The sequence below is a fragment of the Vidua macroura genome, chromosome 6 (genome assembly GCF_024509145.1).
Source record: "Vidua macroura isolate BioBank_ID:100142 chromosome 6, ASM2450914v1, whole genome shotgun sequence".
Lineage (NCBI taxonomy): Eukaryota > Metazoa > Chordata > Aves > Passeriformes > Viduidae > Vidua > Vidua macroura.
Window position 1 is genome coordinate 36943055 of NC_071576.1, and position 27541 is coordinate 36970595.

The window sequence follows — 27541 nt, forward strand, 5'->3', positions numbered from 1 at the left end:
GTTTCTTGGTTTCCCAGCCAGGCTGATATCCAGGTAATACTTATAATTATGGCAGTAGTTCAAGCTGATGATGTTTGGTCACTATAAGTGTCTGTAGCCATGAATCATACTATGATTTTTCTTTTTTTTTTCTTTTGTTTTTTTTTAATAATCCTTTTGCCTGCATAACAGCAAGGCCACTGCTGTTACAATTTACAATGTAAGCCAAATGTCTTTAAAAGAGCTATTCAGCTGAGCTGAAATCCAGTTTATTGTGTCACAGACTCTGAAGGCAAGACTCCTCCTTTCTAATCTTTCTGAATATTCATCTTGGGTTCTGTGAGGAATTACAAGCCTGACTTTTCACTGGTATGGATGAAGTAGACAAGAGCAGGGAGGAGGAATAATGCTTCCTGATACCCAGGCTACGACCTTTTTCATGTGATTATGGACCTGTGTTGCCATCCTTACTGTGACAGATGTGCAAAAACTGAACCCATGAGAGGAAAGAACCAAGTTGGTTCCATTTCCTTTCTAAGCAGCTCTTTGATTCTGTTGGAAGTACAGAAAGTCTGAAAGGCAAGGACAGAATCTCAACCAGTCCTCAGAGAACACAGCACACTTTTTCTTTTTGGAAGTGATTTGTGGATTCCTCCTTCTGGCAGTGTCTAAGATCAGTTCTCTGTGAGGTGCTTTCAGCACACCCAAGGAAGTTATTGATGGCTTTCAGGTAGAGGTGATCCTCATGGGATCAAGGAGACTGGGTGGAGGCTGAGAGCAAGAAAATAAAGCTGCATAGATACATGTCACATTTTCATCCTGAAGCTAGAGATCTATTTTTAAAGGGTGAGATCAAGCAAGTTAAAAATAAAGTTGGTGAAATTAAAGTGCAAAGTGCAAGCCAAAGGAAATGAAGGTATTACACTGGGTGTGGTATTGAATCTTGTACCTGTTGGTGCTGAGTTTCCTATATACACTGGGCGTGTGAGTGGTTTTTGTAGGTGGCCTGGCAGATCTCTTCAGCTCTCAGCAGCCTACTGAGGTTTCTGACTTCCTAGGTGACCATGGGCACCGAATATGAAAAAGATCATATCAAAAAGCTGCAGGAGCAGCGTATGTCCATGCAAAAGAAAACCTTCACCAACTGGATTAACAACATCTTCTCCAGGAATAATGTAGGTAGCTCCTTCAATTTGAAGATTTTTTTTTTCTGGGTTTTTTTTTTATTTTATTTTACCCACTGTATCCTTTTTTATGTTATTTTTAATGCATTTTTTTCTGAACGTTGTCGCATGCAAGCGAGGAAGGATTTCACTAACCAGAGTGCTCCATCCTCTATCTTTTATCTCACATCTGTCTCCTTTATTCATGGTACCAGTCTTCTCTGAAATCAAGGTTCATTTTGTAAACTGTATAACTCCATCATCACATTGTGATATCCATTGTACACTGGTGATCCTCTCAGAGGAAAATCCTTATTTGCTTCTTTCCTGTAAATAAATTATCTGCAGACGTCAGGGTTTCCCCAGGCAATGCTCAATTCTTAATTGCCTGACCAAAAATTCTGACTTTGTGCTTTGCCTGATTAGTTCAGTTTGAGTTGCTGCTCAAAGGCTCTGAAAAAGTAGCCTTAATTTTGGAGAATTTCAGACATACTGCCAGTATGCAAGTACAGACCAGTTTGTTTTCTCTAGTTCTCAGACTTCAAAAAATCATCAGAGCTAGTGTGCAGTCGATATGTGTGTGCAAGGTAACACACACATTTGTGTGTTTTCCAGTATATTCCAGTCTCCAGACTTACTGCAGATAAAATTTCAGGCACAAATGATGTAGCTATGGCACAGAAAGGAATGATGTCATCCAAACCAATTCCATTTTCTGGAGTCTGTAGTAGGTAGTAATGAAAACAGATGTTGGGGACACCAAGCAGGACCAGGCCACTGGGTCCACTGTAGCTCATCACCGTGTTTCAGTACCAGATGTGTTTTTTCAGCGTAATGTTTTAAGTTTGTGATTTGTACAAAGGCAGCTGCAGAGCACAACAAACTTTCAAATTTATTTTTCATAATGGTAGTGAACAAGTGCAAAACACGTGCTTGTTTTGCCTCCTGCAGAAAGTTAGGATTTTATGGTGTAGGAAATTAGTTCTGTTTAGCTGTAGACATATACTTTCTCATTTTAAAAATGCCTTCAAGTTCAGAGATAAAAATGCCAGTCTGAAGTTCCTGCAATGTACTTGTTCACATATCATACAAGTCTGGGGAGCAAAGCCTGTGAGAGCTTTCCAAGCCATATACGGCAGAGACGGCGCAGAGCTTATCTAGGTCGTCCTGGCAGCTTAGTCCCAGCTTTCCAAGGCACACTTTGAGGTGATTGGACCATACTACAGGACACTGCAGTGTTCTCAATTATACTGTTGACTACTTCAAGTTCAGCACTAAGGATGCTATTGGATTGAATTTGTTAAGATATCTGTGACTGGTATTTTTATGAGAAGAATGAGGCAGCAATGCTATTAGAGCAACAGCTGGGTGAGACATAAAGCAGATATATGAACCCTGTCTTTTTACAAATTCAAACTGAACTATTCTTCATTTATGGAAGTGTCACAGAATATGACAGCTCAAACGTTTTTGGTTTTTTTTTGTAATACATAATATACAGAATTTTAAGTTTTATTAAATATGCAAAAAGGAATAAAGAATAAAATCAACAGGGAGTTGTTTTTATGGAGTTAATCAGTGGAGAAAATTGTAAATCCTTGTGCCATGCACAATAGAGACTTAAAGACTCTCCAACTTGTTTTTTACCCTTCCAGTGTTTTTTTCTTTCTCTGGAGAAAAGATTTCTTCAGCTAATTAGTAACTGATCAGAAATTAGAAGCTGTTATCTGTCCTTTTTCCCCGTAACATGTAAATATTCCCCAAATTTTAAAAATATAATAGCTTAGCCTTTTCCTTTTCCTTTTTCCTTTTTCCCTTCTCCTTCTCCTTCTCCTTCTCCTTCTCCTTCTCCTTCTCCTTCTCCTTCTCCTTCTCCTTCTCCTTCTCCTCCTCCTCTCCTCTCTTTCCTTTCCCTTTGTCTCCCTCTTTCCCTTTTTCTCTCTTTCTGTTTTTCTCTCTTTCTTTTTCTCTCTCTTTTTTTTGGATGAAAAATATTATTTACTGTAATTGCAAAATCACAGTAAATTATTCTTAGGTGTGTGATATGGTTTTAATGCCACTTCTAGATAGCAAGTGGCACGAGGCCAAAAGGAAACACCCAAAGCAAGTTCTTGTTAGGTCAGAGTACAGACTGTGTCATGTTGTATCACCTAAGCACTGGGTGACCTCATTACTGGCAGCAGTAAGACACATTTTTGTAAGTGATCCTAACCTTTCACTTAGTGTGAGACTCTGGCTAAAAATATGGAGACTTTGGGTGGTAGTGCAGGTCCAAGCAGGACGTGACAAACTTTGTTGAGACTATGGAGTATAAAATGAGTCATTGAATGGGATTATCAGCTTAACTTTTAAATTAAATGCACAGCTCAGAATAAAATTATTCTGATCTAATAAAAGATTCACTTGAATTGGAATAAAAAATGTCAGCATTTATGAAAGGTTTGATTTTGAAAATGCTTGATTTTTTTTATTTTTCAAAATCTCCTGTTTTTTTCTTTTTTATTCCATTGTGGGTTTGCATTTTTGTTTGGTTGCTGGGGTTTTTTTAACTTCAAACTACTTTCATAATTAATGTAAATTCTTCCACAAATCCATTTTTTCTGAATTAAGGCTCACCGCTCTGTGGACATATGCACTGTCATAGGGAAGACTCAGTGAAACATCAAGAAGGTGTTGTTTGTTTCGTTTTAGAAGTAAAGGGTTCTCTGTGCCAAATGTTAAATTGGAGTTTGTATTGCCTGGCTGGTCTTTACAGGTAAAGATTGAGATAGAAGATATTTACACAGATTTGAAGGATGGCATCTCTCTCATGAAACTCCTTGAGCTTCTCTCCGGAGAAGCTTTGCCCAAACCAAGCCAGGGAAAAATGAGAGTGCATTTTCTAGAGAACAACAGCAAAGCCATCACATTTCTGAAATCCAAGGTAAGTTAATATTAGGGATCACAACAGTTTATATATGTTATTAATTCATTGTAGCATCATGTTCATAGTGGTTTCCCCCTCCAGTAGACAATAACATATCCTCTGAAGGCAGGCCAGGGATTTTATTAAAAGAAAAAAAAATCAAATTTTAATTTCTTTGTTATTTGAGCAATGTGTCTTAGAAACAGCTAATATTCCTCTCCTTTGGAGGAAAGAAACATGCTTCTTTCCTCTCCCTAACCACCAGTTTTCAAGAAACATATATTGGAACTTTAAATTTTTGAGACCATTATCCCTTTGCCAGGCTTTTGCCAAAATTCATAATGAGCTGATATAGGAGCTTGCAGGTCTGTGGACTGATGAAAAGATGTAAACATTAAACCTCTTTGCTTAAGAAAATGGCCTGAACACACTCTCCAGTAACAGTTTGTTACACTGAGAGCTGGACAAGAGCGCATTTATGCTGAACAGATACTGGTTTATTAGCAGGTACAAGTGAAAGTGATTGGTCCTGAGAATATCGTAGATGGTGACAGAACCTTAATCCTGGGCCTTATCTGGATCATCATACTTCGATTTCAGATATCATCTATCAAACTTGATAAGGTAAAACTGTATCTTTGTCTTTTTGCTTGTGCAATTGTGTTTTTTTTCTCAAAAGGACAAAACAGTGACTTGGAGATAGAAAGAACATTCATGTTCTTCACAGTCTCCTACAAATTTTTTACGGACTCTTGACTTCCTGTCGAATTTCTCTGTCAATAATTCTCCTAGATTTGAGTCCCACGATGCTGCTCTGAAGAAGCACATGCTTTTTAAAGTTATTAAACGTGTACTCTAAGAACATGAAAAACAAGGTTCTATAAAGAACCTTCTATTATGAAATCAAAGTCAATAATTGCTAACAGTAGACCTGAATACATCGTGTTTTGTTTCTGAGTTCTATTTCACAGCTAAGGAAGCAAATAAACGGAACTTTCCTTTCTGTCTGATTTCTACAGCCCTTACAGAAGAGAAATGTTTAAAAAATTTCAGCACCTTCATTTCACCTTATAGTTTCTGCATTCATTCAATTCACTTTTTTTTAAATAGAAAACATTTAGTTTTGTGTTAAATTTTTCTACCTTTATGACAGACACAGTCTGTAAGATGTGGCTTTGAGGGGATCTGTGAATTGAAAAAAAGTAATATGAAGTGACCTTTGGGAACATAAGTGTAAAGTCACTGATAATATTTTCATATATTGTTGACACCGGTTTTTCTTTTCTCTGTTCTCTTCACAGGAAGAATTTGGAGGTAGAGCTGATGTTCTATTTGCCAATGAAGCCTTATTGCTATGGTGTCAGCATAAAACTGCCAGCTATTCCAATGTGAGTGTGAAGGACTTCTCCAAAAGTTGGAGTGATGGGCTGGCCTTCAATGCACTCATACATGCTCACAGGTAAGATTTGATGGATCAGTTCAGACAGAGCTGCTCATTGCTGTTTCTAGCTCTGACACAAGTTGTTCCAGGGTCTGAATTGCAAGTTTTTGACAAGAAACTGTAAGATAGTCTCTGCCCTTTTTCACTGAAGACTCTTTTTTCTTAAATGGGTTTTCTCTCCTTGAAAGGAAGGACCAAAAGCTCCTGCTTGGAGGCTCCTTTAGTTGGGTATAATATTGAATTTCCAGAGGAATATCACATATCTGAACAATACTGCCCATTTGGTCTTAGCCCCTCAGTCATGTTCCCATTGCTCTTTTTCTAATTTTTTTTTTTTCAGGCAGTGGTTTTATTGTATGAACTTTTATTGTATGAACTTCCTGTTCAATTGTAATAGAGTAAGCGATTTCTCAGTCTCTTTCTTTCTCCCTTCTCTGTCCCCTTGAATAAGAGTGAAGGAAATAGCCAAAAGCAGGAGAGAGAAACCACCTATAGTAACTTTGAACACTTATTTTTCCTCAATAGTTCTGCTATATCTTGTAGGGAATACCATAGCGGGATTGTGGAACTTCCCCAGCTGGGAGTCACCTCCCTTCTCACAACTGTCTCTCTAGTGGGCTTTGGTTTTCACCCATTGGGGAAGAGGAGAAATAAGGGCAGACATTTGCTAGGAGTGGCAATTCGATTTCATAGAAGACAATTTTCTTCCTGCTATGTAGGCAAGGGGCAATGCTCTTGAATGAAGTTCAAGGTCAAAGTAATTCCAGTGTTAATGTCACATAACATTAACAGTTATGTGACTATTAACTTAGTCTCATAGACAGGTTATGGTTTATGATCTGAAAGAACTTACTACAAACATAAATCTTCCTTCATTTCCATGCCCTCTTTTTCTCCTTGCCCAGGCCTGATCTTATCCACTATAGCTCACTGCGGCAGGACCAGCCCATTAAAAACCTGAACAATGCCTTTGATGTTGCTGAGAAAGAGTTTGGAATCAGCAAACTGCTTGATGCTGAGGATGTGGCAGTGCCCTATCCAGATGAGAGATCCATCATGACCTATGTGTCACTCTATTACCACTACTTCTCCAGACTGAAGCAAGGCCAGACAATACAAAAGAGACTTAACAAAGTAAGTGCATTGCTATCTTTGGACGTTATAAGTTAAAAATGTAAAGCTCAATTTAATTTGGAAGTGTGAGGGGTTTTGTGCAAGCTCTACTTCAGGATCATTTGAACTGAATCAAAAGGCACAGCTATCTGAAAGACCTTGCACCTTGACACTTGTACCTGGAGCCCGTACACTCTCTGATCTCCAAGAGGGTTGCAGTTATCTCACTGAAAATCAATCCCCTTTTGACCTCATAGTTTCTGTTTGAGAGCTGATATGGTTCCAAGGCAGCTTGAGGCATAGAGATCTCAATAATATTGGGAGAAGATTAAGACTAGGCAAAAGCAGACCTAGTCAACAGTTTTCTCATTTAATAAGAATGATGATCCTTTCTTCTATGGAACTACTTTGGATTCTGATTTCCTTTGAAAATCCTTATCCTTTCTTTCTAACTCTTTAGGTGGAAAATGAAAAAAAACCCAACCAAATAAATGAAACAAAACCAAAACCACCACCAACAACAACAAATCAAACTGAGAGAATGCTAGATAAATTGGCTAAGTTAAATTGTTTTAATTGAATTTTTATTATTTTTTTATTAAATTTAGCTAAGTTAAGGGGTTTTTTTCTGTTTCTACATACAATTCACCTCACTTAAAATCATGAGCAATATTTAATATTTCTTCCATCCCACTGATGGAAAACTAAAGGAATTTTGTAGTGGTCCCACCGAAGACCACTTCCCTTGAGAGAATTTCTGTTCTATCTCCAGAGAAATCTGTTCTTGTTTTGATGAAACTACAAAAGAAGTAGCCTGCAGAAAACCTACACATCCAGGATGGGTCCTATGAATATCTGGATTTGGAGAACTGCCTGTGCAGTTGAGAGGGGAAATACATTGCTTAGAGGGAGCAACAAAAATCCACACTGAGGCTTCCTTGGTGCTGACTAGGTGAAAAGGTTTTGCCAAGCAGGGTTTGGTCAGCTAAAAATGTGGTCTAGGACAAGGATTAGATGATCCTGTAGCGTGGGTCCCCACAGCACCAAGCCTGTTAGTGTGGAAGGAGTGTCTGGAGCATGCTCTTTGTCAGAAGACCCAAAGTTAGGTAGTCCTGCAAGGAGAAGAGAGTTGGACTCGATGGTCCTTATGGTTCCCTTCCATCTAGAGATACTCTAGGATTATATGTATTAGAGCAGTATGTTCTCCAAAGAGATGTTTGCTGCAGTATTTACCTGAACTTGAAATAAAGGCAGGTCAGGCCACAAATGAAACAGATAAAAGTCCTAGAATTGAAAAATTAATATTAAATCAGAGTTAATATCCTTACCAAAGCCCTGTTTGGCCACAAAACGTTTTCTAGTAATTTTTACAAAGATAAACGGTTCCAACAGAAGAGATTGAGATGGGACTGTTTTGACCATAGTCTGCTGTGTGCATGTGAGAGAAGTAGGATCTTGTCAGATGGTTTCCTAAGATCCTAAGTGGTGAAGCTAAAAGGGTGTAATTACACATTAGGTTAGAATTGTTTGGGGTTGAGGAACGAGACTGGTAAAAAAAATCTGGGTTTTTTTTCGATTGTGAAACAAAAAATGTGAAGCATGCTGTTTATTTCAAAATGTTTTCTTAAATAAAAACTGAAATGAAGCATTAAATAATATTGATTTATCTGTGTTTTATGGAAGGCTGTTCTAGGATTTCACCTAGCTTCAGATATGACAACTATAAGCACATCAGTATAAAAATGTGATGACTGCTGAAGATACTGCTTTCTGTTCACCCACTGTGCTTCATTCTGTTACTTATGTGGCTTGTCATTTTATATTCCCATCACAGATCGTGTTCTTCCTGAAGGAGCTAGATGACTTGAAGCTTCAGTATGAGCAGATGGTCTCTGACCTCCTGAAATGGATTAAACTGAAGGTGATGGAACTGGATGACCGTCATTTCCCCAACTCTCTTCAGGAAATGTGGCTGCTCATGGCCAATTTTAAAACCTTCCGCACTGTGGAGAAACCCCCCAAATACCAAGAGAAGGGCATGATTGAAGCTCATCTCTTCAACATCAGGACCAAGCAGAGAGCCAACAACCAACGGCCCTACTTGCCCCCAGAGGGGAAAATGCTGCAGGATGTGGAAAAGCACTGGATCATCCTGGAAAAGTCAGAGCACAACCGTGGAAAAGCACTGCAAAAGGAGATGCTGAGGCTGGAAAGGCTGGAACAGCTAGCCCAGAGGTTCCTGAAGAAGGCAGCCCTGCGTGAGTCCTACTTAGAAGACATGAGGAAAGTGATTGGGAAGCAGGACTTCTGGCCAGAGAGTGTGGACAGGATGGAGGCTGCCAGTAGGAAGCTGGAAGCCATTGTGGCAGATGTACTGCCCAGGAGGGAACGCTTCACAGCTTTGGATGAAATGGCCACCGTTATCAGCCAGGAGAACTATCACAGCAAAGATCAAATCTTGCAGAAGTGAGTGATGGCTGAGCAACTGTGTAGTGGTGGAGTATTAGTTGAAACTCTGTGGTGTGGTGGAAGGAAATTAATTATAACTTTGAATCCTATCTTTGCTCCTCATGAGTAGAACTGTCAGGAATTTCTTCTGCCTGAGAACAGTTTCAGCAGATAAGGCAAACACTTAATCTTCTTCAAAATTCTAACTTTTTTCCTTGTATGATCAAAGCCTCAGACCAACTTAGGGTAAAAATATTTTTAAGGTATTTTTGTTATATATGAAAATATACCCACAAATTTCTATCAAATATTCCATCAAAAAATGCTTAGAGAGATACTAATTTTTTTCTCAAATAAACACATTTCTATTTCAGTCTGCAATTTGGGGAGATATGAATTGATTAAGGCACGGTATTCTCAGATTTACTCCATTTTGGAGCAAATATTGAGCAATTATAAATTCTCTGATTATCTCAAGTAATTATATAACCTGGTTTGTGAGTATCTAAGAATGCCATACAAATAACTTCTCTTATGGTATTTTAGTGCTTTTCTAAATTCAGACAAAATTGAGACCCTCTGTGAAAACTCAGAAAAACAAAAAAAAAAGTTAAAAAAGAGTAAATCAAACAATGAGATCAGATTGTGACTTATGATTTAGTTCAGATTCATGTTTTCCTTTCAGCAGCCATTTAAAGAACACTTCTTTGTTTCCAAACCTTTCCACTTTATCAAGAAAAAGCACTGTAGCAAAAAAAAGAATGTTTTATGAACATCCTTAAAAACAATGTCAAAATGTTAAGAGTCAATGACAGTTGGTGTGCTAGTCAAAATTCCTGTAATAACATTTTTTTACCTGTTTTGTGTTCCTGGCCTGTCCTCTTACACTGATGTCAAGAGTCGTGTGTGTTTATTTAGCCCCTCCAAAGCTGCAATCACTGAGAATCCTCCAGTGATGTCTAAAGTCTTTGGTAATTTCTTTCTCTTCCTTTGTAGGCAAAAGAGCATTTCAAAGCAATGGCAGGATCTCCTGGATCAGCTGCAGAGACGAGAACAATCCCTGGGAATCATGCAGGAAATTCTGGGCCTTCTGAGGGACATAGATGCCATTACAGAGGAGCTGAAAGAGCTGCAGGTACTGAGCCCTCTCCAGCAGCACACAACTTGCAGTGCTGCCAATGTGTGTCCCCATGTTCCAGGAGACTGGCTGGTGCCAACAGGAGATAAGTCTATCAGCTATAGAAAAAATACACAATTTTTACCTAGATGCCTAATTGACCAGTTTGGTTCATCATCACAGATAACTACACGAGGAAAACCAGGCTTTGCTATAGGGGATTTCTCTAATCAGAAAGCCAGGAATCCTGTTACATGGAATGTCCTACAAGTTCAAGTTATATGGTAAAATAAAGATGTGAAATAATATTTTCTAAATTTACGAGTGCAAAAGCAAAAATGAAATAAACACACCTCCTGTTTCCATTCCACAAAATTCTTCTGAATTAGCTTCTGGAAGTTCCTGCAGTAATTTTACAGGTGGAAATCAGCTCAGGCTTACAGGTATATAAGCTCATGAGAAAGGAAAGTTCCACTGTAAATGCATAGTGATTGCTTTTAGCAAGAATTTCCATCTGTTACCAGAGTGTCAGAGCACAAACTCTTCAGCATGAGAAATAACTGGGTTCATATTGATTTTGTAATGGAAGGAAGTATGTGTACATTCTTTGCCTTGAAGACAAATCCTCATGACTACAGGTTGCTTTTGTACCCAAGCTGAAAAAGTCAGCATGCTATATGAAGTTGTGAATTTCAAATTAAAGATAAGAGCTATCTCTAAGTTATAAATATTTCTGTCCTAGCATTAGTAGGCAAAGACTATCTAATGGTAATAGTGTCATAGTAGTGTCAGCAGTAGTCTGAGAATATGGGAAAAGATTGGTAAGGAAGGATAAGTACCCTAGGATTAATAATTGTATCCATTGATACAATTAGAAAGAAGACAGACTGATAAGCACTTCTCATCAGTCACCAATTAAGTACTATAAAGTACTTATTTTCATTATTTACATAGATGCTCCTCAAATAAAAGAACATTGCAGTTAGAAAATATCATAGAGTTGGATATTGTGGAATTCTTCAAATAGAGAGTGTGAATCAACCTGCCTACAGATGGGTCTACAGCAAAGAGATATTCATTGCACCCACAAATTCTGAGACCTTGAGTGCTTAATCAGAAGAAATATCTTGGGTACAAAAACGGATGCCTATTTGATGAGCCCATTACTTACACTGCAGCAGATCAAAACTCTGGATTGTTGCCATTAGCTTGTGGAATTGAAAAAACAAGTATAAATTCTCTAAATAGGCAGGTTTTTAGCTTTACCTATCCAATATTCTGGGACATTTAGAAACTATGAGAGAAAACAGGAACCTTTCAACTGATTTATTTGCACTGAGACCCTGGATGGAGTCTCTGAAAATCTCTCATTTTTTCTTCTCCCTTTGTAGGTGCTAGTGAATACCCAGGACTGTGGGAAGCAGCTCCTTGAAGTAGTAGATTTGCTGCAGAATCACAACTTGGTTGACTCGCAGATCTCTTCCTATGATGACAGGTTGATGCACATCACCCAGAGAACAGGAGAAATCAGCAAGGACAGCACAGTTAAATCAGAATTGCTTTATGCAAAAGTTCAGATGCTTCGTCAGCTGTACCAGAACCTCACAGCTCAGAGCAAGTCACGGTAGGTCTGTGCTGGTGGCTCTGTTCTTCCTGATTAGGATGCCCAATGTGCCATGCTTTAATGAGAAGAATGAAAGAATGGCACAGCTTCCCAGCATTTGAAATTTTGTCATTTCTCCATTTATAAAGACAAAACAAAAGCAACTTGATTGTCTTGATTGTAATTGTGAAAGGATCACTCACTTGCATAGATGAAGAATAGATTCACTCTCAACATTTATTATAATTTGCTTTATGAGATGTCTGAATAGTAAATGGTTATCTCCTCATCTCCTGGAGAAAGAAGGAAATGTAATTTTGTTTCTTTTGTTTTATTCCATGAATAAATTAATATATGACAAAGAGGAACTAAAGGCATTCAAATTCTCGATTTTTAAATTTTTCTTTGATCAATCTACCACTGTCTTTATGGAATCTTAATTCTGACAGTCACACGCTGTTTGTTTCCTTGGTTCAGTAAATCTCAGCTAGAAGAGGCTTTGAAGCTTTTTGAATTCTTCCGTGACTGCAAAGAGGAAGAATCGTGGATCTCTGAGAAGTGGAAGCTGGCAAGAATGACAACATTAGGGAAAGATGTCAGCCAGATCACAGCCTCTATTCAGAAGAACAAGGTATCTTACTTTGCTGCTGGTGCCTTGTCTTTGTATTAAAGCAAGATTTTAGAACATCCATGTCTTTCAGTTCAGTCAGTGCAGGACTTATAAGAATGCTGTCAAACTAATCCTTATCTCAAGGATAAGATAATCCTTATCTTATTTCAGAGTCTGGAAATTAAAAAAAAATGTGTAGACTAGGCATTTTTTTTCCCAAAGAGAGGAAGGAAAGGGTTGAGAAGAAATATGCTTCATACTAGATTAGAAGTGGGACTTCTTGTGAAGACACTGAGCTCCATATTAGCTAACTTTTGATGGAGAAAAAAAAAAGGTTGCTAGTTTCTGTGGTTCTCACCTTTTTTTCCTGTCCAAGAGAGACGAGGATAAAGAGAGAATAGGTGAAAAACTCAGACATAGGGCTCTTGGAAACATTTACATGATAGCAGCAGAGAGTAGGAACTGCTCTTTTCTCTTGACTGGTAGGGAATGAGCTGTGCTGACATGTTTCCTGTCCTTGTGCTAGGCTCTTGAAGTGGAGTGCAATTCACACAGGGCCATATGTACAGATGTGATGAGGAGGGGCTGGGAGCTCAGCCAAAAGAATCCCATGCGCCAGGATGACATTCTGAGGCAGACAGACAACCTCCAGAAGCTGTGGCAGCAGCTCCAAGACGAGGTGGCTGATCGAAAAAGCCGCCTGCAGGCAGCAGCCCTCATCAAACAGGTAAGAGGGTTCTGCTGGGGTGTGTGATATGTGGGGCATGGATGTGGCTCAGTTCTGCCCCATGCCCCCACGTGGAAGACAACACTGGCAGGAAAGATGGAAATAACTCACATGATAGCACTAATGAAGAGTCTTTTTAGAGAGCGGATCAGGTAGCTGTGTGATGTATTTCAAAAATGAAAAAAAAAAAAAAAGACCACCAACAAAAAAAACATGTTGTAAGACTTAGATTGACCATGAACTTCACAAATCCTGCAAAGTGTTTGACCCTTCCATTCTGACCTACAATTTTAGGTCAGAAGCATTCACACATCTGCAAATAACAAATTTGTATAAAAACAACATTCTTAAACCACATTACATTATCTCAGGTATTCTTAGTCTCCCCTTCTTAGGATTTTGCTCAGTCTATTGTATCCATTAAATGTTTGAACAAAACTGAACAACTTTTTTCTTAAGAAAGTCTAAATTCTCTCTTCTCTTTATTAAGTTTGACACCATTATGGTGTTTTAGTTTTTCCTTTGTCCCTCATTACTATGGGTACTCTCTTTTTCCTGTTGTACTTTTATTCTATGTGTCATACTCTTGTTTTATCCTTCTACAACCATAGCCAGGCAGACTGCAAATTCTGGAAAAAAGTAAACTTCTGTTGTAGATCAACATTGTTCCTTAAACATTAAGAAAATATCTGTTGGTATTGCATAGTGATGCCTACCAATAGCATACATTGTGGGTTCTTTTATTGCTGCTGTTTTGCACCATGAAGTTTTAGCTAGTTAGGGGTTCTTAAACAGCTATATAGGCAATCTTTGAATCTCTTTACTCACTATAATTCTGTGAATTAACTGTGTTGTGAGCATGAAATACATCACGAGTTTAGAGTTACCTCTATCCATAGTTTTCACAACACCTGTAAGTAACCTTATGGCTACAGACCTAATGGAATTTCTCCTCATTCATAATTTTACAAAGAGGAAGGAGCTGGATATGATGCTTCCAGCATGAATCCAAGTGTTTTCCTCCCTGTGTTCCTTCAGTACTTTGCTGACATTGATGAAGCAGATTCGTGGTTGCGAGAGAGGCAGACTCTTCTTGCCAGCAAGGACTATGGCAAGGATGAATCAAGCGCGGAAGCGCTGCTGCATCGTCACTTGCGCCTGGAGAAGGAGATTGCAGCCTATTCCTCTGAGATGAGGCGCCTCAAAGAGCAGGCTGACATTGCAGCACAGCAGGCTCCAGCTGCAGTAAGTAGAGGAGGGATTGTGTCACATTGTGTTGAAGAATGTAAATGAAATGTTTTTTCAATTATTTATTTTTTATTTGATTTACCCAAATAGAATATTCCAAATTAAGTTTTTAATAAGAATTGGCAAAAATTTTTAGGTGAAAAAGAAGTTTCTTGTTTGCTCATAGCACACCTAGTTAGTATTCTTTGAAGTGCTAGAAATATTCTCATCCATGTTAGTACCCTCTACTGGTCCTCACAAATACATTCTCACTCTTTATTCTCATAAAATTATTCATTTCAATTATCTTTAAAAAGCAGACTTTTAATCAAAACATCCTGACAAATTCTTCTGCTACCGTAATGTAGTGAAGAACTATCCCACAACTCCAGGAGTAACTCATACCATCCCTTATTTTTAAGGCAGATGAGATGAAGTCAAGCTCTGCAGATGCCCCTCTTTTTCACTGACTAGAAAGGGAACTTTTGACCTGAGATCAGCTCATTTAATAACAGAATTCAGAGGAGACAAATGAATGACACATTTCATAGCTTGCTTCTTTAGACATCTATATTCACTCAATATTTAGCCCAATAAATTTGAGAGCAGTGGGCATCTCTTAGAAAAATATTTTATTACTTTGCTGTGAAATGTGAAAAAGCACATGATGAGATGGTGTTGATGCACAAAAGGTATTGATTCATTATGGGACTCACAGATTTTGAAACTGGAAGTGTTCAGGTACTAAAACATCGCCACAAAAAGAACCATGAGCACAGTCAATTGCCTTGCTTTGTTGGCACTTCTGAAAATAAAAAAGCTCCTCCAACCAAACAACTTCGATTTGGGCAGGAAATGAGAATTTTTACTGAATCAATACAGTTTGAAATGAGCTAAATTAAAGTTCTTCTTTAAACAAAACCAAAATATTTTTCAGGTTTTTTAATTCATTTTTTCAGAATAAAACAGTGGAAACTGTTCTTAAAAAAATACTGGAAGTTTTTGTTTTAAAGGGTCAGAATGCTGTGATTTGAACTAGCAAATCTAAGTTTTCCTTCCAAATGAAATTTTATCCAAATCAGAAATTCTTATCCATTGATTTTGTTAAATTTTTCTTAACAGATGACAAAGAGGGAAGCCCCAAGTGACTTAAATCAAAAGACAACTAAGCTACCATTCAGTCGAACCTGGCCAACATCTGAAACGGTATCCACTGGAACCTCAAGTATGGATGATCATTTTCTTCCAGAGAATATCTGGAAGACCCAAGAAGAAATAGATTCACTTTATGAACATCTACAGAGCATGGCTGAGGTATAATACCCCCTTCTGCTGTGCAGCTCGTGAAGAAGTCCAAACCAGTGAAAATTGAAATTAAGTGCTTTGCTGGCTTCTTTCAGTTTAATAATGTGCCTCAATTCTGTTAATTCCTGTAGGACTTCAAGCCTTGAGATGATCACTGAAGTTTTGTATCAAAACAAATTTTATGTGGGCAAATTTCCCATTTACATTCCAGTAGTTTTAGTCCATGAAAAGCAGATTCCTTTGTATAATCCTTCCCCCCCTCCCCCCCTTAATGTTTGCTTGTTGTAGCTCCTAAATCACTGGGCTGTCTCGCCTGACACCAGAAAAAAATAAACTGCAATCTTCATTTTGTTAATGTGCTGCTCTTCACTCACACCTGCTCAAATCATGCCCTAAAGATTGACACAAACATGTTGCATGTGACTCTTACATATTCTAGAGACTACTGCCTTATGTCTTCAGTGAGCAGCATCCGGTAGCACAGCAGCCCTCCATACTGTCCAGAAGCTGAGCACTCTCCAAATGATTCTCTTATGTTTTTAAACCACTGTTGCTCTGGAAGAAGTATTGTGATCTTTAAATTTCATGTTCTGTTCTCTTTCAGCAGTTTCTGGGAAAACTACTAAGCCACCACCTGTATATTGTAGCTTAAATGGAAAGATCTTTTTTCTGTTGCTTCAAATGGTGAGGAGTTATTACAACAATAGTTAAGTCTTCATCTCTTTTACAGAGCAGGAAAAAGGCTCTGGAGGAGATGATGGGATATTATCGCTTCTGCAGCTCTTGCGAAGAATTTCAGTCATGGATGAGAGATAAAGAGAACATTTTCCGCACTCTTCAACCTCAAGCAGACAATGTGGAGGTCATGCAGCAGAAATATCAGGTACCCCTTTTTCCTTTTCACAGATGACACCTTTTAAATCAATTTTACCTTAAGAGAAATGATAAAGTTGAGAAATGATGCTTTGAGAGCCTTTTCATTAATTTCAACTTAGAGAGTCATGCATAGACCAGATATTTCTTTTATACAGACTATGCCAAATTATGGAAGCTGATGTGACTGTGTCCCTTTATCTTCCTGTGAACATGGTATTGTGTACAAATATCATTGTACACAAGGATTCTTTCTGTCGTTTACCTTGCATCACTTTAAAAAAGTACCAAATTATGAAAAAATCCATCAGTGCACTTGCATCCCAGTGGAGTGGGACATACGTGCGCAGTGTGCACACCAGGGAGGTCAAGGGGCTGCAGGGGAATTGTGTGCACAGGTGTGCGTGGAGTCAGCAGGCAGGCAGGGGGAGAAGCTAGCTGTGAAAATGGGATATGAGTGGATATAAAAGATTATTGAGAATTGTGTCCACAGAAATGGAAAAACCTCATGTTCTTCATTCTTGTATTTTTCCACTTTAGAGATTTTTAACAGAACTGGCTGCAGGCAAAGGCCAGCTGGAAGACATTGAAAACCTAGCTGTTAAATATGGAAAGATCAGTCCCAGCAAATATTTTGAGATCCAAACTTGGATGGAAAAGATCAACATCAGGTAAAAGTGCTACCGATAAGCAGAGGATTGTTTAATGGGGATAATTCTTATCCCTTCTAGACAACAGTGCCACAAATGAGAAAGAGGCAGCCCTCAGCTGGCTGCAGGCTGGCCCTGAGATCAGTACCACATCTCCAGAACTGAGGGGGCCACCTAGGACTATGGTACCAAATCACTTAAACTGTAGAAATCTGTCTGTGCATGTTAAAGCACAATGGGAATTCATCCATGGGTGACAATGTTGTATTCAGAGCAGTTCTGCAGCACTGCAGCTGATTTGGTTACTTAAGCATCAGGGTGAGGACACACTTCACAAATCTTGAAAGGAGCATCAAACCATGTTTGACTTCACCAAGAGTATTTAGTACCCGTTGTGAATGTATTCCTGCTACCATGTTACTCAGTGACAATGGGCATAGGCAGGTCCTGATTTTGACTGTGGTTGTTTAATTGCATCGTCTTCAGAGTGTTCTGTCCACCTGAGCAGGTCCCATTTTTGAGATGACACTGATACGTACTTTGATCTTGTGAGGGAGTGCTGGTGTTCACCCCCTGCCCAGCCCCAACCACTTAAGTCCTGATGTAGTCTTTATACAAGACTTTTTCTGAACAGAACACTGGTACAGTTCATTTATAACAATGGCTATAAATTGTTATCTCGCTTCAAGATGGCAATCCATGGAAACACTGAAGGAGGAGAAAGGCTCTGAGCTGATTGGAGTGGCTGATGTGAGGACATTTCTTCAGGACTGTCAGAGCATAGGAGTGCTACTGCAAGACAAGATGGTCCAGCTAAGGAATCTGGAACCAGGGAACTCGCCTGCTGGACTGGAGTCAGACAAGCGCAAACTGTACACAATTGAGAGAGAGGTCCTTGTGACAGAGAGGAAAATTGAATACTTGAGGAGTGTTGCAAAGTCGTAAGGAACCTTCTTTATCTTTTCACTTTCTTTGCTAGTTCTCTAAGATCATGCTGTAAATTATGGCTGTAAAGAGAAAGAGTAGCTTTTAAAGTTTCTCTTTCTAGAAATCCAAAGAACTCACTTGCCTGCTGGACTGAGCTCATTTCTCTTGAGTGTGGCTGGGTGATTGGGGACGTGTTTGTTTCCAGACTTCACAGTTGTAGAAGGATGAATACCACAGGATTGTTTGTGGTTCTAAAAAATCCTCTCTACTGTTAGTTACCTACTTCAAAATGTGGAGGTATTACTTAGGTCCTGAAAGAGGGTAATCAGGGGAAGCAAGGGTGATGGTAGGAAAATAGCAGATAATTGTGCACAGGAGTTCAAATTTGAAATATTAAAGTTTTTTACTTCTTTAAGTTTTCAGTACATTCACAATGGGAATATGTTGCCTTAGCTGACTTTCTTTCTAATGGAACTCGAAATATCCAAATCTACTCCTTTTAAAGAGTACTGGTTCAAGCTCTAAGTGTTCATACAGTTGAATGTATTTTATTGAAGGATCAAGGACACCAACCCTGCAGAGAGCAGGGCCATCACTGAGCAGGTAGAAAACATGGAGAGACTTCTGGCAGAGCTCAAGCTGGAGATCCAAAAGAAGCGGGACATTCTGCAGTGGGCCCAAAACCAGCAGTCCTTCCTGCAAGACAGCCGTAGGCTCCTACTGTGGGCAGAGGGCATTCGGGAGAAACTGAGCAGTGAAGAAATGGGTCTGGACGTGGGATCTGCAGAGCAATTGCTGAAGGAACATCAAGACCTGCTGATAGAAATTGGCTCTCAGAATGAAAGGTAGAGAGATTCTGGCAGGGTGGGCAGAGTGGGGTGATATGACAACAGTACTGTGAAAATGAAACATGTAAATCATGTATATAAATTGTGCATGAAGGTGACACCAAATTTTTTTTCATATGCACTTGAACATTTGTGACTAAAGGACACTGCAAAACATAAAATCTGGTCAGCTTTTGCCTACTTATCCTGAAGGCTGGTGGAGGGGGAAGGAGGAGCTGTATGTTTGCAGTAGTAGAATTCCACAAGCTCTCTTGACACTCTCAGAAAGTGCCATCTGTACTTTATTCCAGCTCCCCATTCCTTCTCAGGCCTTAAGCTTCCATTTGCCATCATTTTCAGTTCTTCTTCTGCACTGTTACGAATTTCCAGGTACTGTTGGCCCTCCTTTCAGCTTTTTAACCTGAAAGCCTGCTTATGTGGGCTTTCAGTGCAGCTGGGGATATCTCACCTACTGCCTCCAGCATGTATCCCTGAGCAATAAAACAGCTGCACTTTGTAGTGCATAACCTGCAGAGAAAAGGTAATAAGGAGGGAGGGAAACTTGGTGTATGGGTGCTGCCAAGACAGCAAAGAGCTGTGATGAAAGAGAATTCATATTCCCTCATGCAGTGAGGTCTCATTTTTCTTTTTGACTCTGGGAAGATTTCTGCAGCTTGAAGAGCTTGGGCGCAAAGTAGTCCACCAACAACCCAGTAATAACAGGAGCAGAGATGTCCACCAGATCATGGAGAGACTTGCCAAGGAGAACAAAGAGCTGGAGGAAATGTGGGAAAAGCGATGTAAAAAGCTGCAGGATGGCCTGGAATTGCAGAAGTTCAATAGGGAGGGAGACCGTATCAATGCAGCCCTCTCTGGCCATGAGGCCTTTCTCCGGGGCGATGACCTTGGGGTATGTACAGCAGCTGATCTTGTTTTCTCCTGCTTCTTCTCCCCATCCAGGGAGTAGCAACAACCTTCTTTATTAGAATGGTTTCTTTATTCTTCTGATCACGGCATTTCCATGCTTGGGAAATAGACTTTCAGGATCTTATTAACATTCTTATGTTTTTACTCATCTTAATGAGAACAAAGCTCATTGTTCCTCAAAAAAAAATTTTAAAACTGCTAGGGTTGTAATTTGTTGCTGTTTGTACATATCATATGGTTTGTATAAAATTGACTCATCCATTAAAAGATAAGATTTCTGCTTAAATACAGTAATTTTTTTTTCAAGTAAAAATGTAACCTTTTTTTTTAAAAAAAAAGCTTTTTCTTTCATTAATTTAAGCATATTAAAGCATATGAAGCAAAAAAAAAAAAAAAAAAAAAAAACACCAAAAAAACCAAATGCAGATCTCTCATCACCTCTTATGTTTTCAGGTGAACTCAAAACATTCATACTTTGGGATCAACTGAGTAGAATAAAGTTTTACAAGTTAGTCTTTTGTATTGCATATCCCTAGATGGGCCAGAGTGGGGACATAAATTTAGAATGCAGATAGTCTTAAAACGTGAAAATGGAACCATAGTGGAAACACAGAACAAAGAAACCATATATGATACCAACCTGCTGCTTGTTTGTAGCCCTGAACATCCTTGGGCTCATGCAAAATGTACACTCTTCCTCCTGCCTGAGAGAGGAGTAAAGTAAGGTCCAACTTTTTTTTTTTTTTTCACTGCTACAGAAACAGTATGAGCAAGAAAAGTCCTGACCAAATTTTCTTTTTCAAATGCAGGACCATGTAGATGCTGTTCGAAGCCTGCTAAAGCAACATCAGGAATTTGAACAACTGCTGATGGCACTGAAGAGACGAGTGGAAGCACTCAATGAAAACGGGGTGAAGCTATTAGAGAGCAGGCACTTTGCATCTCATGTGTGAGTCCAAACCCATTCCTTTTTTATTTAGCTTTAAGAAATGATTCAGTGTGATCAGGTGAAATGAAAAATTTTCTCAGAGGAGAAATTAGTTGACCTCCAATCCACAATTTGATGGAAAAGGGAACCAAAAGGAATTCTTTTCAAAAAATAGATTTCCTGTGCTCTTAGGACAAATGAGCTTTAGGTTAAAAGTAGCATTTGGCAAAACACTAGAATAAATTTTTTGGTATCATAAATTACATATAGTGATAAAACTTCCTTAAAGTGGACTCATTAAATGCTTACAAAAAAAGAATTCCTTAATTTATCAGTATCACATATTAGGAATACAGTTTGCTTTTAGAAAGTTACTGAAGACTTCACAATCAAAATTCTTCAAGAGCAGCTCCTTCATGGTTTTGTCCAAGCTGAACTGTTACCTGTAATTCCTTTTTGTGTGCTAGAGCCACTAAGATCTAGTAAGGGGACCTCTTTGCAAACAAGAATTAGAAATAGGTTAGAATAGACCTCTTGGATCAGAAGATCATAAGTGATAATGTCTTGAACACCCCCTCCACAAATATCTTAAACTGCCCTTAAGATCTGATTTCTTGCCAGCACTACTACCATTAAAAAGCTATTCCAAAGCCTCATTGCATTTACACCAAAGCCTCATTGTACTTACACCAATTATAACTAATAACACAATACTATGGAATATTTGGGGCAGAGGGAGGTCTCACTGTTCCAGTGTATGACTGCACTGCACTAATGTGACACAGCCATACAAGAGGAAAATACAGAGCAGCTGGCAAGCAACACCTGCTCTCCAGGTGAGCCCAATATGGTGATGGGACAGGGCCATATATCCCTTCTTCCTGTCAGCAAAGTTGTAGTAACTAAGAAGAAACATTTATATCGCAGTCATGACTGCAGCGTAAGCAAGGGGAACCAATATTAGTACAGCACTGGACTTCCTGTTTTTCTTGGTAGTATTGAAGAGAGGATGGTCATTCTCCGGAGAAGGTGGGAGCAGCTGATACAAAGCAATGCCAAGCGAAAACAGAGGCTGTTGGATTCCCTACAATTACAGGTAAGTGATAATGCAGATTTGGTCAGGCGTCTGTGAATTTGGAATTTCACCCCTTGTCTTAATACGAGACAAAAACTCAAACTTCTGAGCATTCCTACTACAGCTCACTTTCTCTTTGGCTGTGGAACAGAGCTTTGTTTTTCAGGGAGCAGATGATACACTGGCAATAAAACTTACAAAGCTATACCATAGAAAATTAAAAAAAAAAAAAAGGAGATTCTGAATGAAAAATATCAACAGAATGCATTGTCTACTGGTTAAATTTATTCTGCTCATCATTTACTATTGTTCTGGGCCTCAATAACTTAGTACAGTTAATTAAAGTTTTGGCACCAAACTTAGTTTCTATGCTGAGATATGAAGTTATACTGGAGGAGTGATTGTCTTCTGGTTAAAATATTCTATCAACGATGCAAAATTTCACTGACAATTACAGGCAACAGATTAGTAAATGTGGTAAAAAAGGGACCAAGAGATATTGTGGTGGCTTAAAACCTCATCTATAGTTTAAGATCCTACTTCTTCGTTAGTTAAATCAATTTAATCCTGTTTGTTTTCTGTAAGGAGTTTAATCGTGATGCTGCTGAGCTTTTGATATGGATGGAAGAGAAGTACAAGGTTGCATCAGATGAATCCTATCGTGATCCAACAAATGTTCTACGCAAGCTGAAGTGGCATGAAGCTGCTGAGAAGGAAATGTTGGCTAATGAGGAGCACTTTACAACACTGATAAAGGTGAAGGCAGCTTTGGAGCTAAGTTTTCCATCTTGTACCAAAATTCATAGATGCTGACTGCTAATAAAGTGATGCACTGTGTTTCTCCAGAAAGGAAATAAATTGATTCAAGACAACCACTACACTGCAGTTTCTGTCCAGGAGAAGATGTCAGAGCTTCAAAAGAAATGGAGGGAATTGTATGGCAAGATGATAGAGCGAGGTGACAAACTGAGACAAGCTGGACAGCAGGAACAGCTCATGGAACTGCTGCAGGTCAGGAAGTCATGAGGAACAGAGGGGAGGAATGATCTAGGAGCCTGGTTCCTCTATTGTGTGGACATCACATAAAAGAGAATACCATCCAGATAGAAGTGGTTTTTAAGGTCTCCATTTTGTCTACAGTCCCAGGAAAGAAACCCCAGTATTATGCTGCCCAAGCTTACTTCAAAGTTATGAGCATGATAATAATGCCAGCAAAGCATTAGGCTGTTGAACTTGGGCTCAACACTGCATCTGTGTGGCCATCCTGTACTGGGAAAACAACCCAAACTCTGTAGGGCTCAGTGCTGTGCAAACATAACTGCTTGCCTGGAGGCAGTCTGGGCCCACAGGCGTGGCACTGTATTAAGCACACGGTCATCCAGTCAAATTCTATAACAAGGAGAATATGCTGTGAAGCTGTTTTGAGACCATTATGAATGGAACTGCTGTTGAGTTATAGCTACAATCTGAAGTCTTTGAAGATTGACTCTTTTATGTTATGTTGCTGAAGATATTTCCAAGAGACTGTTTTCAATGATGTGCTTTAGTGTCTCAGAGAGAAGAGTACTCCAAAATAGTTCACAAAACAAAATATTCCCAGGAGATGTCTCTTAGAGACATCCAGACATCATATTACCAAGAAAGGACAATTGGATTTGAAAATTGTGTCCAGGAGGCTGTCATAGGAGGGGGTGAGTGTAAAAAAATGTTGTTGAAAGGACAGTATGAATGTGCTGTAATCTTTTCCTGGCAGGATGCCAAAAAGAAGATAGAAAAAATTGAGAAAGTTCTTCAGGAATCTGAGATAGGCCATGATTTGCGCTCCAGCCGTGATCTACTCAAGCAGCACAGACAGCTGGAAAATGAGACACGTGAGCTGGCAGAGAAAATGAATGCCATTGTATCTCATGCAAGGAAAATGGCCACCAATCACTTTGACTCCCAGAGGATTCTGGATGAAACACAGAAATACCTGAAAAGGTATGGTGTCCCTCTGTTTCTTGACTCTGCCCACCTCTTGTGACAAATAGCATTTTTTATTCTACCTTCTAAAACATTCTCTTGGTTAATTAAGTTTAACCCATACTCAGGAAAGATTTCTTCTCCCAGCTGGAGCACAACTATGCTTTGATCTGCACCTACACCGCTGCCTGTTGACCCACCTCAACCTTTATGACTGAATATTGCTCCTTGCCAGCTGCACTCCTCCTCTAGTCCCTTCTTATCCACAGGCAGTCCACTGCTTTGTAAGAGGTACAGTGATCCAGCATTCAATACATCACAGGACAAGCCTAGGACTTTAAAAGTGTAAATAATTTTTTTCTCTGCTTACATTTAGTGTTATCATATAGGTCTGCTTTCCAAGGGATCCTTGTACATGCAGCCAGAACTAACCATTGAAATTTAATTGCAAAGAAGTGTCCAGTGTTTTGAAATCTCCACGATGGCATTGTAGACTAATTCCTTTGGCAGAATGAGGATAAAGCTTTGTTTTAACATATATTTAATGGATGACCCCTAGGTTTGAGTCTTTGCAAGCACCTCTTTATGAGAGGCATAAGTTGCTGGAAGCTGCTGTGGATCTTTATGAGTTCTACCATTATCATGACATGGAACTGAACTGGATCAATGAGCGCTTGCCTATTGCCCATTCCACCAACTGCGGGAAGTCCTTGGATGTGGCTCAAAACCTGCTGCAAAAGCACAAGGTAACTCCTTTAATCAAGTGCTTTATTGCATGGTTGCACACTGCAATTCAGCTCAACCTACAGACCTGCATCCACCCCTGCACAGTCAAAGCTTCCAATGAGTACATTCACTGATTCCAGCTCTGGTCCAGCTAAAATGGTTCAGTGGGTTGACACAAATCAGCAGAGTAGTGATGATTTTCAGAAGAAATACAACATTCCTGTGAGAACTTCAAAATTTGTCATATTATGGAGTATTATTAATGTGAGAAAATGCATAGCTCTTCCCATTAGAAAAGGATTAAAAAAAAACCAGTGCATTTGACATTAAATAGAAAAGAGTAAACTAAATAAAACTGTTGTAGTTTTCTTCTTATGGCTTCATGATACATCCTATATTGAAGTTTGTGTATACTGGATTTTCTAGGAGAGCATATAACAGGCATTTAGCAATTATCTTAAATCTCTACAGATTTTTAAATGGTCTGAAGAAGCAACAGTCACTGTATTTATAAGGACTGGTTAATACTAGTTTCTGGGGAGTTCAGCTCTTTGCAGCAGTTCCTCACAGCCAGAGTGGCACCTCAGCTGTCCTGCACCACAAGTAATGCTGGATTTTGCAGCACTTTAATTGCAAGTTTCATGAGAATGCTTATAAGACCAGTGGGAGGATTTATGGAGCAGTAGTCCAATAGTTTTCATGGTACTGATGACAGTGTCTCTCTTTGCATCATCCTTCAGCCCCTTCATTGTCTTGGATATTCTATTTTTCCATCACCAGCTCAACATTTTTTTCTAATTCCCCCAGCTTTGTGGCTCATCCTGTGATCTGCTCCTTCTCCCAAACCTCCCTGGCTGCTGGACAGGGAAGGGACAGGAGCATGGTAAAGAGAGAACTTTGGTGTGGGGAAGTTAAGGGATGTGTGCTGCTTCCTTACACATCCTTCCCTCCTCTCTCAATGGCAGTACCAAGAGCAGAGCATTATGTGAGTGGGGCTGGCACCAGTGACTGAGGCTGCAGGTGTAGTAGAAATAAGACAGTCCTGGTGTCCACTTGTTGTACTCTGCCCACTGTCACTAGCTGCCAGTTTTGCTTAGGATTAGGAGCACACAGAGTTTACTTGTCCTCATGTATCTTCCTTTATTCCTATTTTTTCTTTTATCTCATTCCCAGGAACTGCAGGCAGAAGTGAATGCCCACAAAAAGCAAGTCCAGCGGGTCCTGGATAAAGGAAAGACAATGATTGTAGGCCAGCACCCATCAACTCAGAAAATAAGTGAGAAATGCCAGGAGCTTCTGACTGCCTGGCAGGGCTTGGAGAAATCCTGTGAAGAAAGGATGAAGCAGCTCCAGCACTCCGTTGGCTTCCAGGAGGTACAAATTAAAGCAAAGAGCTTGCATAGTAGCTTCTTCAGACAAACAAGAGGACCGAAGTGTTAAAGTGAATAAAAAAGCCAGCTTTGCTAGGACTGGTATTCTCTTCAGCTGCTTGAGGCCAGGCTCATGGGAATGGAGGTCTGGACTGCATAGTTGAATGCAGCCCTCACTCTTGACCTGCTGCTCTACACAGGCTTCCCTTGGGTTCTGTACCCATCCCATATGGCTGTGCACAGAGCACACATTTCTCCCAGTAGTAGCTCCTTTCTCTGTGTCTTTAAACAGTCTCAGGCTTTGACTTATTAATGTAATGGATCCCGAACTGGCCCTTCATACTGGAGAATTATGACATGGAAATCAGAAAAGAGGGGATTTCTCGTGCTAGCCATTCTTTACCTGTTTCAATTTTCCAGGCAATAAAATGATACTGAGGAACAGATAACATGCATTCACTCTCAGAGCAAGTTAGGGATTTTGGCTTTATTCTTTTCTATAGGTTTCTTGACCTTCATGCTTAGCCTGTTAAAAAAAAAAAAAGCACCTAAAAATTCCATGCAAATATTTCTATTGATAATCCAAATTTTCTGTCATCAGTGGATCATTTAGGAGTGCAGTGCAGTTACTCCAATAGCACATGTAGTTTTGTAGAAAGAAAGCATTTGCATGGAGTTCATAGGCCCAGCTAAAGTACGTTTGCTGGGGTATTCAATCATCTGGCCTTTATTTCCTCTATATATGAAAACACTTGTCAATACTGTAGACTTTATGAAGCCTGATTCTTACAGTGATTTGAACTTCTCAGGCAGAGGAAGGAGAAATATCCCACTGATATTATACACTTAGTTATCCTGCACTGAAGTCTTCCATCTGTGGCCCCGTCATTATTTTGTGATTTCACAGAGAACAGTGAATTAAATATTTAATAAAACACTACAGTAAGCCTTACAGTGCACCATTTATTTAGAATTTATTAAGTAAGAAAAAAATGTCATGAGTGTTTTGAAAGTTGAAGCTCGTTTGTTTTCTCTTTAACTGATAGTTTTTAATGAATACATCAGATCTGGAGGCTTGGATAGCAGAAAAATATCCACTTGTGACAAGCAAGGACTACGGTAAAGATGAAGATGGAACACTGAAACTCATCAAGAAACATAAGGTATTTCTCTGCCTAAATTCTGTAGGCTAGTCTGATCTTTTGGTCTCTCTGCAGGCATAATATTGTCTGTCTCATTGGTAGTTGAGTGCCCAGCCATCTACAAGATTTTGCAATGATATATGTCTATATATGGATAGATTGATAGAAGAGATAAGTGCAGTTTACTAACCTGGTTGGTAAAATGTAGTTTGGGGGAAAAGGAGGATGGTGAATATTCTCATATTCCTCTGAGGCTAAATCTGACTATCTGCTTTTCAGTTTCAATAGATGCATGCAGAAGTCTTGTAATTTTTTCCTAAAATCAAAGGTATAGATAAAGTGTTAATCCAGGAATACTTTTCTCTACCTAATATTCCATCAGGGAATTCTAATTGTCTTTATTCATCTAATTTGTTTGAATTTCTGTACATTTTTTTTAAATGTTGCTAGAAAATAATCTGAAATTAATCAGGTCTTGGAAATGTCACGTCCTTCC

The 27541-nt window shown here is 39.2% G+C and overlaps 1 protein-coding gene across 1 annotated transcript in view; it reads left to right on the forward strand.

Moving 5' to 3' along the window:
* SPTBN5 (spectrin beta, non-erythrocytic 5) overlaps positions 1-27541 on the forward strand; it is a 90878-nt gene continuing 63337 nt past the window's right edge. The window contains exons 1-26 of the mRNA XM_053980871.1: positions 1-33; positions 1038-1154; positions 3898-4065; positions 4552-4671; positions 5349-5506; positions 6394-6622; positions 8436-9067; positions 10046-10184; positions 11558-11790; positions 12247-12400; positions 12906-13106; positions 14145-14351; positions 15456-15647; positions 16369-16521; positions 17052-17182; positions 17851-18102; positions 18646-18933; positions 19579-19825; positions 20652-20791; positions 21767-21866; positions 22431-22601; positions 22692-22856; positions 23599-23825; positions 24367-24553; positions 25707-25907; positions 26950-27066. Of these exons, the coding sequence (XP_053836846.1) occupies positions 1044-1154; positions 3898-4065; positions 4552-4671; positions 5349-5506; positions 6394-6622; positions 8436-9067; positions 10046-10184; positions 11558-11790; positions 12247-12400; positions 12906-13106; positions 14145-14351; positions 15456-15647; positions 16369-16521; positions 17052-17182; positions 17851-18102; positions 18646-18933; positions 19579-19825; positions 20652-20791; positions 21767-21866; positions 22431-22601; positions 22692-22856; positions 23599-23825; positions 24367-24553; positions 25707-25907; positions 26950-27066 (4923 nt within the window). The 5' untranslated portion in view covers positions 1-33; positions 1038-1043. The remainder of the gene's footprint in view (positions 34-1037; positions 1155-3897; positions 4066-4551; positions 4672-5348; positions 5507-6393; positions 6623-8435; positions 9068-10045; positions 10185-11557; positions 11791-12246; positions 12401-12905; positions 13107-14144; positions 14352-15455; positions 15648-16368; positions 16522-17051; positions 17183-17850; positions 18103-18645; positions 18934-19578; positions 19826-20651; positions 20792-21766; positions 21867-22430; positions 22602-22691; positions 22857-23598; positions 23826-24366; positions 24554-25706; positions 25908-26949; positions 27067-27541) is intronic.